Source organism: Argentina silus, assembly GCF_951799395.1.
Source record: "Argentina silus genome assembly, chromosome: 20".
NCBI classification, from domain to species: Eukaryota; Metazoa; Chordata; class Actinopteri; order Argentiniformes; family Argentinidae; genus Argentina; species Argentina silus.
In genome coordinates, this window is record NC_139674.1 from 1,606,784 (window position 1) to 1,623,222 (window position 16,439).

Sequence of the window (16,439 nt, forward strand, 5' to 3'; positions counted from 1 at the left end):
ACAGCTGGCAGTCAAATGTCTTCAGTCTAATCTCACACACACACACAAACACACACACACACACACACACACACACACCCTCCCTGTTGTGCATTTATAATCATGGCAGTTTCCATGTGATATTATATGTATATAATATTGATAATCTGACTCCAATGTAATTATCACGATGTGCAAATAATTGTTGAATTTGTGCTGATTTTAATGCAAGAATGGTCAAATAGAATGAATCAAATGAGACCTTAATAATACTGTATACTTATTCAACTACTACAAGGCATGTTTAGTCTGTTTAGTCCTAGACTAAACAGACACGATACACAAACAAACACTGGGGGAAAAAGGGTAAAATAAAAGTGGAGAAAACCAAGCTCCGTTAACAAAGGTACTCACTTAACAAGTGGAATAAAGTTGAACTTAAGAAATAGTAATCACGAACTAGGGCAACGGGGTAAACAACTGGATATACAAAACCGACTGGCAGACAGGGTACTCACAAATGGACAGGGAGCATCTCCCACAAAGCAATGGGGAACACACGGGCTACTGGGTTGGACACTCTTTTGCCTTCAGAACTACCTTAATTCTTTGTGGCATAAATTCAACAAGGTGCTGGAAACATTCCTCAGAGATTTTGGTCCATATTGACATTGTGGTGAGACGCATGGGCGTAGCCCTTCATAATGATTAGGGCTGTCACAGCCAATGGCTTGCGTCACCGTCCTATTTATTCCGAGGTAGCGTTGTGTCGGGAGGCGCCACAATTTGTCCCCACGTTACTTCCTGCTACGCCCCCCCAGTCAACTGGCTACCGGTATGTACGCTCCTTCTATGTATGCTCTGACTCTGGCTAATTTGGTTGTAGCCTGGTAATTTATTCTTTGCACGCTGTGGTCGCTTTGCAGCGCTTCCACCTGTTGCTTGGCGGTGTCCTGTCTTGGTCAGTGATGCGTGCTGGGCTATTGATCGCGTAACATTCTCTATGGATTCATACCGAACGTAAACATTTAGCGGAGCTCCGTGAGCTCGCTGGTTGGAGTGGGAAGTCGTCAACTTCCTGGTACGTATCCCATAATTTGGATCTCTATTGCTCTTGTTTTTACCATTATGTTTAGCACTAATGGGGTGTCCTGTGTGCCTTCTAGGTACTGCCGGTTGTGGCCGTGCCTACTGCTGTTTTTGCCATACGTAACTTACCTGCATGGCTGCCTCATCCGCCCTGAGCTAGCCACTTGCCTGGAAGATAGCGGCGAAGACGCTAACAACCGCTATTTTTAACTGATACGGCTATCTGTTGTCTTGTCCTTGTGTGTTGTCTGTCTGTGTTGCAATCAGTGTGGGTGTGTTCTGGGGAGGTTTTGGTTACTTTAGGGGATTTTGTTTATGGTGTGCGTTAGTCCTGCTTAAGTTAACCCTCTGCTTGGCCGCCCAACCATAGTTTCTGTCCTTTTGTCTAGTTGTGGGTTTATTGTTTGTTTGTTTGTTTATATATTCCCTCACCTTCTTTCTCTTCTTTTATTTTTCAGGTGCTGAGTGCCCAAGGCAGGGAGGCAGCTAGATTCTCTCGGTGGTGGTGTCCCTTTCCCCGTGTGTGTTCACGTGTGCCTCCTGGTTTTTCTCTTATTTTGCCATTTTGATCCTGTTTTTGCGGTGTGTATGTGCGAGCACGAGTGATTGATTGGTGTTGTTGGATCCTCTCCCTCCGTCTCCTGTTATCTCGCCCCCTGCTGGTAAGCCTCAGCCCTGATAGCTTTGTTTCCCCCCCCTACTCTCATACAGTGTGATTGATACTTGTCTTGTATATTATATGTAGAGCCTCTATTTTTATAATAATAAAGATAACTTATTTTTGGAACCTTGTCTCTGGTGCTGTTAGTCAACGAACATGTGTGCCAAAGTCTAATTGAGAGTTCATTGGTTAATATTTCCCTGGGTGCAATTCCCAGGGTGGCGTTGTCTGCTAACCCCCTATTCCTACCGCCACATTTGGCGTTGTCGGCAGGATGACTTTCTGAAACACCAGAGGCGAATGTTCTGATAGTTAGAGGTTGTTGTCTTTATCGTGGTTGTTTGTGTAAAAGCCTGCTTATTTTTCACTTCAGGCATTTGGATTGACCCTTTTCTCTTTGACGGTGTGAGTGTATGTTGGCAAAAACAGCAGAGGGCTCGGCTTGACCATCGTGGCAGTTGGCTGTTGTGTTCCTTTGGCAGTGGACCAAAACCTCTGCTGGCACAGTAAGTCATAGCTTCGTTATAAACATGGAAGAAGAGCTACAACAGCTTAGGGAATGGGTGGCACAGCTTAAAGCCGACAATGAGAAGTTGAAGCAAAGACCGAATCCAGCACCTCCGGGTGATGCAGGCACATCCTCTACCTCGCGTGCTGAGCCTGGGCCCCCGGTGGCAGAGAGATTGGTGTTCGTACCCCGGGATAGAAGGTGTCCCCTGTTTAAGGGCAAGTCAGGGATTAAGGTAAATGAATGGATTGAAGAGGTAGAGGCTTGCATGAGGGCACGTCACCTTTCTGTAAATGATCAGGCGTTCTTTCTGTTTGACCATTTGGAAGGGGAGGCCAGAGAGGAGATAAAGTATCGCCCGAGCACAGATAGAAACGATCCCAAAAAGATCAAAAGTATTCTCCGGGAGTTGTACGGGTGCTCCCAGTCATATGTAGCCCTGCAAGAGGCTTTCTTTTCGAGAAAGCAGCAGGATGGTGAGACCTTGTTGGAGTTCTCTTTGGCTTTGATGAGTCTTATGGATAGAGTTAAGCATCGTGCACCCGATGGTTTGGTGAATGTTGAGGTTTTGTTACGCGATCAATTCTCTGAGCATGTTATCGATGGTGCTTTGCGGAGGGAACTTAAGCAGCTTATAAGACGCCAGCCAACCATGACTATGCTAGAGCTCAGAGCAGAGGCTATCAGGTGGGAGCACGAGGGCATGCCAGGTGGCGCGAGGGGTCGCAGTCAATCTGTTCCATCCATACATGGTGTCCAGTATGCAGTGCATGGAGGTCCTAGGACCGTTTCTAGTAGCTCTACTGAGGGGGCTGAACTGTCAGAGCTAAAGGACATGTTGAGACGTCAACAAGAGCAGCTCAATCAACTGTCCCAGAGTGTTGCCATGTTACAACGTCCTCGTCAGAGGCCTCGCGGTAACCCCATCATATGCAGGCGGTGTCAACAGCCTGGCCATTTTGCCCAAGATTGTGACGGGCCACGGGTTCCCCCTCGAGCCCAGGCCTTTTTGGCAGCGAACTCTAGGAGCGATGGACAGTCTTCCCCTCGTCTGTCGGCGGGAAACTAGCACCCACCGAACTGCTGAGCCAAAGTTCAGGTGGGGGGTTGCTTGGCTCGAGTAACTTGTCCGTCAGATCTAGCTTAATATCATCATGTCCCCATTTAAATGTACTCATGGGTGGGGTCCCCGTACCATGCCTAATAGACACCGGGTCCATGGTGTCTACCATCACCGAAACCTTCTTTGTGAATCATTTTGAGCCCTGGGGCTCTGACCGTCTGCGCTCTTGTCAATGGCTACAACTCCGGGCAGCCAATGGGCTGGCCATACCCTATGTTGGCTACTTAGAATTAGATGTTGAGCTTTGTGGAAAGTCCATACCACAGTGTGGTGTTCTGGTTGTGAGAGACCCGTCTGGGGGGGTTGGCCCCCAGGCACCCGGTGTGATTGGAATGAACATTTTGAACAAATGCTACTATGAGCTTTTTGGGCAACATGGTCCTGCCCTCTTCCGCCTGCCCTCTGTCTCTCAGGCCCACAGTGCTGTTGTTGAGGCCTTACAGCGGTGTCATTATGCGGAAACTCACCCTATAAGGCCAGGGAGGGTCAAAGTCCGTGGGGGCCGAGCCCATCGTATTCCAGGTGGCACCATGGTTATGGTAGCAGCTACATGTTCAGCACAGTTTTCCAACACACCGGTGTTGTTTGAGCCCACTGATAGAGGACTTCCTGCTGGCTTGTTGGCCTCGCCATCTCTGATCCGGGTGACCCGTAGTACTAGCTACATACCAGTAGTGAACGTGAGCACGGAAGATGTGTTGCTGTATCCCCGCACCGATTTGGGTAGTTTGTGTTGTGCTCAAGTGGTGAGTTTGCCAGCAAACATCACCGAGGTCAGCACTGTGACAGCCACTGTTACCTCCCAGATGGTAACGCCGTCAGTACAGGCACAGATCGAGGAAATTGACCTCTCTGTCTTGGCGACTTCAGACCAGGAACAGGTCCGGAACTTGCTACAGCGGTTCAGCGGAATCTTTGCCTCCCATGAGGGGGATTTGGGTTGTACTAATCTTATCTCTCATCAGATCCCACTGGTCGATGATGTGCCAGTTCGACAACGATACAGGCGTATTCCACCATCAGAATATGAGATGGCTAAGGCTCATATTAATCAATTGATGGAGGCACAAGTTATAACGGAGAGTTGTAGCCCGTATGCGTCCCCTATAGTGTTGGCCCGAAAGAAGGATGGTAGTCTCCGCATGTGTGTTGACTACCGCCAACTTAATGCTAAAACCCGCAAGGACGCTTTCCCTCTTCCCCGCATCGAGGAGTCTCTTGATGCACTGGCAGGAGCCTGCTGGTTCTCCACTATGGATCTAGCCAGCGGGTATCACCAGGTCCCTGTTGCGGTAGGTGATTGTGCCAAGACGGCCTTTTGCACACCGTTCGGTCTTTTCGAATGGCAGAGAATGCCATTTGGCCTTTGTAACGCGCCAGCAACCTTTCAAAGGTTGATGGAAAGGATTTTTGGGGACCAGCAATGTCAAACCTTGTTATTGTACCTGGATGACATTGTGGTCTTCTCTACCTCCGTTTCCCAACACCTGGAACGATTAGAACTTGTTTTGGGGCGTTTACGCCATGAGGGCCTTAAGGCTAAGTTGAGCAAATGTGCGTTTTTCAAACGGGAGGTTGGCTATCTTGGTCATGTCATTTCGAGTCAGGGGGTGGCGACAGACCCTAAAAAGATTGAGGCAGTGGCTAGTTGGCGTTGCCCGAACACTGTCTCGGAGGTGCGTTCTTTCCTGGGGTTTGCCAGCTATTACCGCCGGTTTGTGGAGGGGTTTGCCAAGTTGGCGGCTCCCCTCCATATGCTGGTGGCAGTGCTGGGTGGCACAAAGTTAAAGCGGGGTCCAGGCCCTAGTGTCCTGTCCCTGTGGTCTGGGGAGTGCCAGCAAAGCTTCGATGCACTGAAGAGAAAGCTGACCACTGCTCCTGTCCTTGCATATGCTGATTTCAGCTTGCCCTTCATTCTAGAAGTGGATGCGAGCTACAGCGGATTAGGGGCCGTTCTCTCTCAGGAACAGGGAGGGAAGGTGCGCCCTATAGCTTATGCCAGCCGTGGTCTTAGGCCCACTGAGCGCAACATGTCCAACTACAGTTCCATGAAGTTGGAGTTTGTTGCGCTCAAGTGGGCCCTGACTGAAAAGTTTAGGGAGTATTTGTTGGGGCAACGCTGTATAATTTATACGGACAACAATCCCTTAAGTCACCTGTCCTCTGCGAAACTGGGAGCATTAGAGCAGCGCTGGGTTGCCCAGATGGCCCCATTCAACTATGAGATCAAATACCGCTCCGGCAGGCAGAACCGCAATGCGGACGCTCTGTCGAGGCAGAACCCCTCGGACCCTCCTGGTTTGGCGGATCTGGCCCTGGGCACGACCCTTCCAACTTCCTTACAGCAGGTTGACCAGGCACAGCCAGTAACCCAGGTGGCTCAAGCGGTGGTTACAGCCTTGCCTGAAAATAACATCTCCCACTTGCGCTCTAGTCAGGAGCAAGATCCCGTCCTCCAGGAGGTTGTACCACACTGGAGGCGAGGTGTTAAACCTGGGCCGGCTGAGCGACAGCAAATGTCCAAGTCGGCATTAGCTCTCTTGCGCCAGTGGGATCGGCTAGTGGAAAGGGAAGGTGCTATGTACCGTAGGATGTTTCGTTCAGACGGAGCAGAGGAATATTTCCAATTACTACTTCCTGCTAGTCTGAAGTCTGATGTTTTGACCCAGCTGCATCAGGCGCATGGCCACCAGGGGATAGAGCGTACCTTGGAATTGGTGCGTAAACGGTGCTATTGGCCGAGCATGTCCTCCGATGTGGCTCGTTGGTGCCTTGAGTGCGAGCGATGCCAAACTGCAAAAGATACTAAACCCCCAGCACGTAGCTTTATGGGGCATCTGTTGGCCTCACGGCCTAATGAGGTACTTGCTGTAGATTTTACGTCATTGGAACCGTCTCGGTCGGGTGTGGAAAATGTTTTAGTCATGACTGACGTGTTCAGTAAGTATTCGCTAGCCATCCCCACCCAGGACCAGCGTTCCTCCACCGTGGCAAGAGTGCTCGTCAACGAGTGGTTTTATAAGTTTGGTGTCCCTGCTCGCATTCATTCCGACCAAGGTCGTTGTTTTGAGGCAACTCTCATCCAACAACTTTGCCAGCTCTATGGGGTTGAAAAATCACGTACCACGCCTTACCACCCGGCCGGTAATGGCCAGTGCGAGCGTTTTAATCGCACGCTACATAACCTCCTCCGCACTCTGCCCGTATCTCGTAAAAGAGATTGGGTTGCTTGCCTCCCACAACTACTCTTTTGTTATAACACCACCCCCCATTCAGTGACCGGTGAGTCCCCTTACCTCTTGTTGTTTGGCCAGGAGCCACGCCTGCCGCTTGACTTTTTGCTGGGAACGGTACCCGACCCTGTTGCAGGGACGGTGCATGATTGGATTGAGGAACACCAAGCCAGGCTGCAAGTTGCCTTTCAGGGGGCTGAAGGCCGCCTCCGGGCTGCAGCTGGTAAACGGAAAGAGGTCTACGATCGCCAGGTCAAAGATTTACCACTGGGGGAGGGCCAGTTGGTCTACCTCCGTAATCTTAGTATGAGGGGCTGCCACAAAATTCAGGACCTGTGGAGCTCTGTGGTATATGAGGTTATCAAAGCTCCCCCAGCCAACGGGGCTGTGTACACTATCGCCCCAGTGACTGATCGGAGCAAAGTCCGACAGGTACATCGGGGTCTTCTTAAAGCCCGTATGGGGAGCGATGCACTGGTAGGCCCCCCTCACACTAGTCCGCCGGTTGCTGAGACTGTTGTCGTGATGGAGGACGACATGGATGGCGATCTGGCATTCTTGCCCCCGGCATCGGTGTTACATCCAGTAGAGACACCCGTTGTTGTCCCTGCCTGTCCGGGCCCCCATGTGGGGCCTGCTGACCCCCCAACGGGGGGACTGCCAATGCCACCAGCTGGACAAAGATCTACTGCGGTAAACACCAGTATCCCAAGGGGCCCCTCCCCTACTCTAGACACTCAACCCAGTACTAGTGGAGTTGTCCATACTGACTGTACACCTGTAGTCTCGGTGGTGGAGAATCTGGATCCGGTAGAGATTCAAGATTCAAGATTTATTTATTTGTCACGTGCATACAAGTATACAGTGAAATGCAAAAGTGACAGTGCCACAGAGTAGTGCAACAACACAATAAGTTTTAAAATACAATAAAATAAAAATAGAAGTACTAAAAGGGTCAGTGTGCCAGTGATATCGTTAGTAGTTCCTGAGCTGAGCGTTGGCGGAATGGCTCTACGCCGGACAGGTAGAGCCATGGCGGGCCAACATTCTAACATTCACCATTTACCTCAGGCAGCTGGCCAGAAGGGGGTGTGTCCCAGTGGCCCTGAGTCAAGTTCAGTCGGTGCTGCTCTTCGACCGGAGGGTTTGAAGGTGTTTCTCGTCGGGACGCCGACTGAAAATGTGGGGGTAGATTGTGGTGAGACGCATGGGCGTAGCCCTTCATAATGATTAGGGCTGTCACAGCCAATGGCTTGCGTCACCGTCCTATTTATTCCGAGGTAGCGTTGTGTCGGGAGGCGCCACAATTTGTCCCCACGTTACTTCCTGCTACGCCCCCCCAGTCAACTGGCTACCGGTATGTACGCTCCTTCTATGTATGCTCTGACTCTGGCTAATTTGGTTGTAGCCTGGTAATTTATTCTTTGCACGCTGTGGTCGCTTTGCAGCGCTTCCACCTGTTGCTTGGCGGTGTCCTGTCTTGGTCAGTGATGCGTGCTGGGCTATTGATCGCGTAACATTCTCTATGGATTCATACCGAACGTAAACATTTAGCGGAGCTCCGTGAGCTCGCTGGTTGGAGTGGGAAGTCGTCAACTTCCTGGTACGTATCCCATAATTTGGATCTCTATTGCTCTTGTTTTTACCATTATGTTTAGCACTAATGGGGTGTCCTGTGTGCCTTCTAGGTACTGCCGGTTGTGGCCGTGCCTACTGCTGTTTTTGCCATACGTAACTTACCTGCATGGCTGCCTCATCCGCCCTGAGCTAGCCACTTGCCTGGAAGATAGCGGCGAAGACGCTAACAACCGCTATTTTTAACTGATACGGCTATCTGTTGTCTTGTCCTTGTGTGTTGTCTGTCTGTGTTGCAATCAGTGTGGGTGTGTTCTGGGGAGGTTTTGGTTACTTTAGGGGATTTTGTTTATGGTGTGCGTTAGTCCTGCTTAAGTTAACCCTCTGCTTGGCCGCCCAACCATAGTTTCTGTCCTTTTGTCTAGTTGTGGGTTTATTGTTTGTTTGTTTGTTTATATATTCCCTCACCTTCTTTCTCTTCTTTTATTTTTCAGGTGCTGAGTGCCCAAGGCAGGGAGGCAGCTAGATTCTCTCGGTGGTGGTGTCCCTTTCCCCGTGTGTGTTCACGTGTGCCTCCTGGTTTTTCTCTTATTTTGCCATTTTGATCCTGTTTTTGCGGTGTGTATGTGCGAGCACGAGTGATTGATTGGTGTTGTTGGATCCTCTCCCTCCGTCTCCTGTTATCTCGCCCCCTGCTGGTAAGCCTCAGCCCTGATAGCTTTGTTTCCCCCCCCTACTCTCATACAGTGTGATTGATACTTGTCTTGTATATTATATGTAGAGCCTCTATTTTTATAATAATAAAGATAACTTATTTTTGGAACCTTGTCTCTGGTGCTGTTAGTCAACGAACATGTGTGCCAAAGTCTAATTGAGAGTTCATTGGTTAATATTTCCCTGGGTGCAATTCCCAGGGTGGCGTTGTCTGCTAACCCCCTATTCCTACCGCCACAACATGATAGCATCACGCAGTTGTTGCAGATTTGTCGGTTGCACATCCATGATGCGAATCTCCCGTTCCACCACATCCCAAAGGTGCTCTATTGGATTGAGATCTGGTGACGGTGGAGGCCATTGGAGTACAGTGAACTCATTGTCTTGTTCAAGAAACCAGTTTGAGATGATTTGAGCTTTGTGACATGGTGCGTTATCCTGCTGGAAGTAGCCATGGGTACACTGTGGTCATAAAGGGATGGACATGGTCAGCAACAACTCAGGTAGGCTGTGGCGTTTAGACGATGCTCAATTGGTACTAAGGGGCCCAAAGTGTGCCAAGAAAATTCTCTGTAAACCCTAGAGATGGTTGTGCATGAAAATCCCAGTAGATCAGCAATTTCTGAAATACTCAGACCAGCCCGTCTGGCACCAACAACCATGTCATGTTCAAAGTCACCTAAATCACCTTTCCTCCCCATTCTGATGCTCGGTTTGAACTTCAGCAGGTCGTCTTGACCATGTCTACATGTCTAAATGCATTGAGTTGCTGCCATGTGATGATTAGATATTTGCGCTACCGAGCAGTTGAACAGGTGTACGTAATAAGGTGGCCAGTGAGTGTATAACAAACACAAGACAGAATACACAAGTGAAATGGATCCTAGTGATTGGGAGAGCACTGGCACCGGAGCGCCAGAGGAGGGCACCAGAGTCACCAGACAACAACCTCAGGCGTGACAGGCTTTAGCCTTCAGCGGAGGTATCCTGATCCTGCGTCTGCATGTTTATGTGTGTGTGTGTGTGTGTGTGTGTGTATGTGTGTGGGTGGGTGGGTATGTGTGCGTGTGTTCCAGGGTTCAACTGGACGATGGGTATGCTGCATAAAATCATGCCAGAAGCATCTCCTCCTCAGTTGCCTCCTCTCCTCGAGCACTTCTCACCGGACATGCAGAAGGTCTGGAGCTTCTTGAACAGATGAACGACATTCCTCCTCCCTCTCTCTGTGCTCTCGTTCATTCCCCTCATGCATGTTAAAGCATTATTGGTGGCCAGCATGGCCTGACTAGAGGCCGTGTCCTCCATCTCTCACCAGCCCTTCTCCTGTCTTGTTTCTCTTCTGTGTTTGTGTTCCAGGCGTTGAAGGAGATGCCGTCTCCAAGGTTCCTGGGAACTCACGTGCACCCTGATTCTTTTTCTGCCTCATTCATCAGGAACAAAACTAAGGTCAGAGGTCATGATGGTGTTCATGATTTTAATGGAGCTAGAGTATTTCTGACTGCAGCTAAAGTGTTCTAGAATATCTAACATTCTGACTACAGCTAGAGTGTTCGAGAATATCTATGATGTAGCGAGCGCTGATCAGAGGTTGACTGCAGCTGATTACAGCATTATCATCACTGTTATAACATTAATGGGTTTAGCGGCATGTGCCAGAACGCAGGGTTAGGTTTGGTTATTGATGATGGGTAATGGGTTATTACTGTATCAGTAACTACAGCACTACTTCAGCAGGACTTAATCAATCAATAACTAAGGCTTATCAGGACTTCATTAATCAATAACTAGCTAGCAAATGAGTGCATTAGCCTGCTAGAATTGTTTAGATTCTCGCTATCAGTTTAACTAGAAAATGACCAAAAAAATTACTTGTTAGCCAGTATGACATCCTTAGGGGTACTGTTATTACAGTGTTGGCTTGTCAGATATGTATTTTAGGTTTGAGATATTGACATTGCTGTTTTGTGGTAACTACGGGGAACATCATTTGAGGGAAGAGAGATGCTTGCAATGCTTTTTGTTTTAAAAAGCCATCATTTGGCATATGTATATTTGTTAGCCCTTTCTCAGCTGTGTGATTGTCAAAGATTAATCCATTCTTTGGAGCGCAGTTTTAGCCAATCAGATGACATATTTGTCCAAACCCATTTTATAAACTAACCTAAACACCTTGGAGGTCTTCAGGTGCTGATGCTGTGATGTCACAGTACGACACCTTGTGTTTCAGATGCTGGTGGTGTTCCGGAACCCGAAAGACACAGTTGTGTCCTTTTACCACTTCATGAAGACCAATCCTCTCCTGCCCACCCCCACTTCATGGGATGCATTCTTCAATGACTTCATGACAGGAGACGGTGAGAGAGACCAGGATGAACCAATACTGCTGCACACTCTTTAACCTAGTAATACTGGCTACACATCTAAATGCTCTTTAACCTAGTAATACTGGATACACATCTAAATGCTCTGTAAGATAGTACTACTGGCTATGTGTGTTAATGTGTGTTGCAGTGCTGTGTGTGTGTGTGTGTTCATGTGTGTTGTGTTGCTGTGTGTGTGTGTGGTGCTGTGTGTAACTGTACTGTGTTGCTGTAGTGCCATGGGGCTCCTACTTCGACCACGCTGTGGCCTGGAACAGACAGATGGACAACCCTGACGTCATGGTGGTCATCTACGAAGAGCAGAAGGAGGTGACACACAGCTTCAACACCTTCTGATGTTTCTACAGCATCAACTTTGGCTTGATGTCTATATTGCTGTTATTTGATAATGGTGTAAGCCTTTTACCAGGCTTGTATTCAGTTCACTCACAACAATTCCACCGGAATGTCTCCAGCAACAACCAGAATACCTGTTGATGATGTCATCCCTCTCCTGTGGTCCCTATCAAGAACCTGGCTTCCGGGGTGAAGCAGATCGCCGAGTTCTTTGGGTTCTCGCTGACGGAAGAACAGGTCCAGAACATCGCTGGTCAGAGCACCTTCAACGCCATGAAGGAGAACGCCAAAAACACACACGGACAGCATGGCAACATCTTCTTCAGGAAGGGTCAGTTCACACACACACACACATTACATACAGTAACGATACAACAACTAAACATGTCATTCATATCTACCTGAGCAACATACTACAAACACCTCAACTATAATAATGGATGGATATCATTGTTGTCTATCGTTATAGCATGGTGCTGCTGTGTGATTGCCATACTACAGCCAGATGACCATGATATCATTGTCTCACTGTTGGTACTATTGATTGTATATTGTTGTCCCCCACCGATGAAATGGAAGAGGGGACTATGATTCGGTCTCTGTCTGTTCGTATGTCTCAAGCTTTTTCTCTGACACCACCTGGACAATCTTGATTAAACTTGGGTGAAAAAACAAAACAAAAATGTTATAACAAGATGGCGGCTACTTCAGTGGAAAATGAGGATGTCTGCCACTACAGTTTATGAAATAAATATTTTTATGTGACAAACTGTTACACAGAAAGTCTGAGGAACCAAACGACGTTACACAGAGTGGGTAGATGAAGCTCAAAGGCGTATTTAATGATAGTAGTATGTAATGAACGGGGAATGGGAACTAGTGGAGAATCCAAAGAGAGTAGTCGAGGTTCGGTCCAGGGGTCGGTAGGAGAGCGGGCAGTCAAACAGGCAGGGGGTCGGGCAGGTAGACGGACAGGTAGATGGTCAGGAGGCAGGTCCAGTAATAGGTAGTGATGGCAGTTTGACACTGAAGCTTCGATACGTGCTTCAAACACTGACCAACAATTTTATCGAAGCACTGCTTCGAAGCTTGCTTTGGTGCGAAAAAAATCACGTGACATATGACGTCCAAAGCAGCAACTGCTTCGTTGCCTGAATGAATCACCTGACTGGTTCGTGGTCCAATCAGGTGATTCACTGGCACTGCCTCGTCTCGATTCTGACAGGTGAAAGGTTGCGACAGTTTTGAATTTGAGTGCCTCAACACTTTATAACCGCTCTAAACAATGCACAATTTGTGGATTGTCGTAGTAGGTGCGTTGTTGCTGTTGAGTTGTTGGTATTGCGTTTGTATTCTCTGAGTGTTCTTCTTGTAATCTTTGAGTGTTCCCCATCCCACATAATCACCCCCTGCCATAGTTACACAAACACACCCAACCTATGCCATATTTTCCCCAGCACTCTCTCCTCAATAACACAATACACACATTCATCAATCTTTATTTGTAAATAGAACATGATATTCAGTCTTAGTGTGTGTGTGCATCAAAGAATTTCATCAAAGCAAAGATGCTGTAGCGAACGGCGTGGTAGAGCAGCTTGCCTTAAGCGGGTATCGAACTCGCAATCTTTCGCTTACAAACCGGCCGCGCTAGCCACAACACCAAGAGCGGTAACTCCCTTGGCGGAATTGCTAACGGGCCTTTCACAGGGTCGTTACAATACTTTAAATCCAAGGTTGATCAAAGCAAAGATGCTTCAGAACAAAAGATCTTTTCTACAAAAGTAAAGTAGTTTCTCCAACACTGCTCATTGAGGTGTGTGTGTTCGTGCGTGCGTGCGTGCGTGCGTGCGTGCGTGTAATTAAAAGCCTCCTGTCCACCAACTAGCCTGCCTAATTTGACTGCAGCCTTGCACTTCGCCAGGAGAGGTCACTGTAACTGAAGCTTCGAGTAATGAACCCATTTTCGAAACAATTGGCACAAGTGGTTCAGTGCTTCACAAAAGCTTCATTTGCCCATCACTAGTAATAGGTAAGGGGGCTAGGTCCGTGGAAGGGTCGACGAGGGGCAAACCAGGGAGGACGAGGTATCGTAGGATCACAGTACGTTCTGGCACTGGAGTGGAGTTCAGGCAGGGTTCTTATAGGGTGGTGATTGCAGATGGTTTGCAGGTGTGCTGAGTGGAGACAGGGAACAGGTGCGCTGTTGACTTGGAGCTGGACGCTCCAGCGATGATCGCCGGGGCCTCAAGGTGGCGCCAGAGGGATGGTTAGGAGCATAACACAAACACTCTCAATAATGACAAACACTCTCTACATCCCTGCAAGCAAGTTACTCTGTTACTAGCATAGAAATGCCTAAGATGTTCGTGTTAGCATAATTGACGCAGCCCCTAAAGAAGTAAGGATATAACCTTGCGAATAATATTCTCGGAAATCAACGCAAAGCTGTAAGAAGCAAGACTGATGAACTGATCAAATAAGTACTACAGGTTCCGATGACTTTTCAGTCTGGCTACGAATGTGTAGCCGGTATGCTGCGCCTAGTGATGGTGGGATGCATTGTGTTCTGGTGCTGGTGTATAAAAGGAGGCAGAACTGGACGGTCTCAGGGTCTTTACTGGCTAATCAAAAAAACATGAAACAGATGATAATCAGTCAATGGTATGGCGTGGCATAGCTATAGTATACAGCTGGCTCCCCTCTCGGTCAGATGTTACTAGAATCTCTATATGCATATTATATACAGAATAATTATAATAACAGACATTTCAAATAGATTCACAATATAGAGAATAATAAAAAGAATGTTTCAGAATAAAAAATGTACAAGAAAAGAATGATTCGATATGACCCATATGAATGAAAGAGACCCTCAATTCAATATATAATACAAAACACAACAATAAATAAATAGTCCCTCAAAAGATTAGATTAAATGGATTAATATTCTCGTTATAATTGTATGGTACAGTATATAAAAGTGCATATTTACAAAGCTAGATTGGATGTGCGAGCTAGACTGGGCTCACACATCAAATGGCGCAAAAGAGGCTGCACTCGTGAACATCATACACCATAGCCAACAGATTATGAATGGGAATATATATTTAGAGATTGACACAAAACCATCTCCATACCTGGGTTAGACAACTGGCTCCCCTGATAAAAGAAATGACACAAGGCATGAAAATATAGCTTCCGCTAGCAAAGAGAAATATAGCAACAGTTATCCAGCTAACGTTAGCTTTCCCTCAGGATTTGAGTGACTATTTATATGGACATCGGATCATTACAGAAATTACAGGGCAGGTATCGGTTATTCATTAGAGCTAGAACAGTTTTATGGATCACTGATTACAGTTTCCAACTTTTATCAATTTATATTAGGCGGAGCGGGACCTGATGCAGTTTACCTCTCGGTCAGATGTTACCAGACTCTGACGAGAACTGTGCGCTCACGCACTGTGACGACTGCTGTTACACTCACATGCACACACACATAAAGCCCAAAGCAAATACCAGGTGGAGATGTATAAAGAAAACAGGGAGTGATTTGGCGACATTCATACTGTTCATATATTAACCTGTTACATTTACATTTCAGTCATTTAGCAGACGCTTTTATTTAAAGCAACTTACAATAAGCACATTTGTCTAAGTAAGTGAATCAACTATACAAAAGTCATCGTCAGTAAAACCTTTGATAAGAACAAGTGCCATCGGCAGTCACAATGCTAGAGAAAGGAAGAAACAGAGAAAAGCCCTCCCTGTGCACAACAGGGACACAGCACTGTAAAAGAGACAACCAGAGTGTCTTAGTAAACGTCTTACTTCATTCACAGGCTTCATTCCATCACTCTCCTTTTATAGACGGGCGCTACATCATTCATGGGGGACAACATGTTTACTGTACACTTGTTTGTTGATACTCTTTTATTTTACTCCTATCCTCGTATTTCACTGCACTGCTCGTCAAAAGCATTTCATTGGACTGTTTACTGCTGTATGCTGTGCGTATGATAAATAACGGTACTGCTTTGATCCTGGCCGGTGCTTTTCTCTGTCTGTCTCTAGGGGAGGTGGGAGACTGGAAGAACCACCTGACTGAGGAGCAGAGTGTTCAGATGGACCAGGCCTTCCAGAAGCACCTGGCTGGAACCAAACTAGGAGACATGCTCAAGTATGACGTCTACTGCAGATGGTGATCTGGGTGTCACTGAGCTACAAGCTGCTAACACTGCAGACAAACCTGACTTTGTTAAAACATTAAACATTTTATAGCATTTTTATAGTGACCGACAGATTCTCATAACAGGGTTCGGCAAACTCACAAACTTCAGAACATGTGGCTATGTGGCGGCAGATTTTGTTGTGGAATTATAAATTAAAATACTTATAATTAAAAAATAAAATGCCAAAGACGAGAGCTGATGGTTTATTCAGAGACTTTTATTACAAGTAACAAAAGCCGAGGTGGTTCGTGAAGCATCCCCCGTTTGTCCCTCAGCAAACCATGTTTATACAATTCAAATGTAGGTTCCATCCCTCATATGCAAATCATTTACACTTCCTGGCTGTTCGCCACCAATATCATTCACCCGGTTCCTATACCTTGTCATGGCTTGGTTTCCCCTCTCATTTCTGAAGACAGTTATCGGGTTGCTACAATATTGGTGGTGAGCCCATCGTAATTATCAAAAAGAATATTACATCATCCCCGGTACTGATTAGTATTGTTCCTGTTAAAATATTTCTAGTACTTGGTACCCCTGGCTCTACTTCTTTCATGCACCAACTTCTAGGCACTTCCTGATATCATTCCCTCCATAAATCATTA

The 16,439-nt window shown here is 47.2% G+C and overlaps 1 protein-coding gene across 11 annotated transcripts; it reads left to right on the top strand.

Annotated features, from left to right (window-relative positions):
- Positions 1–801: 801 nt before the first annotated feature.
- LOC310820176 (sulfotransferase 6B1-like) lies at positions 802–16,000 on the top strand. 11 transcript variants are annotated; one of them, XM_083691732.1, is made up of 10 exons: positions 802–814; positions 906–1,730; positions 2,103–2,235; positions 8,663–8,866; positions 9,959–10,059; positions 10,239–10,328; positions 11,110–11,236; positions 11,478–11,572; positions 11,774–11,930; positions 15,677–16,000. In XM_083691732.1, the coding sequence occupies exons 5-10, from the start codon at positions 9,973–9,975 to the stop codon at positions 15,805–15,807; spliced, it is 687 nt and encodes a 228-aa protein (XP_083547858.1). In that variant the 5' UTR covers positions 802–814; positions 906–1,730; positions 2,103–2,235; positions 8,663–8,866; positions 9,959–9,972; the 3' UTR covers positions 15,808–16,000. The 11 variants fall into 11 exon arrangements, with proteins under 11 accessions (XP_083547858.1, XP_083547855.1, XP_083547854.1 ...); XM_083691729.1 differs by having other exon boundaries at positions 808–1,060; positions 1,146–1,730; XM_083691728.1 differs by having other exon boundaries at positions 808–1,060; positions 1,527–1,730.
- The last annotated feature ends 439 nt before the right edge of the window (positions 16,001–16,439 follow it).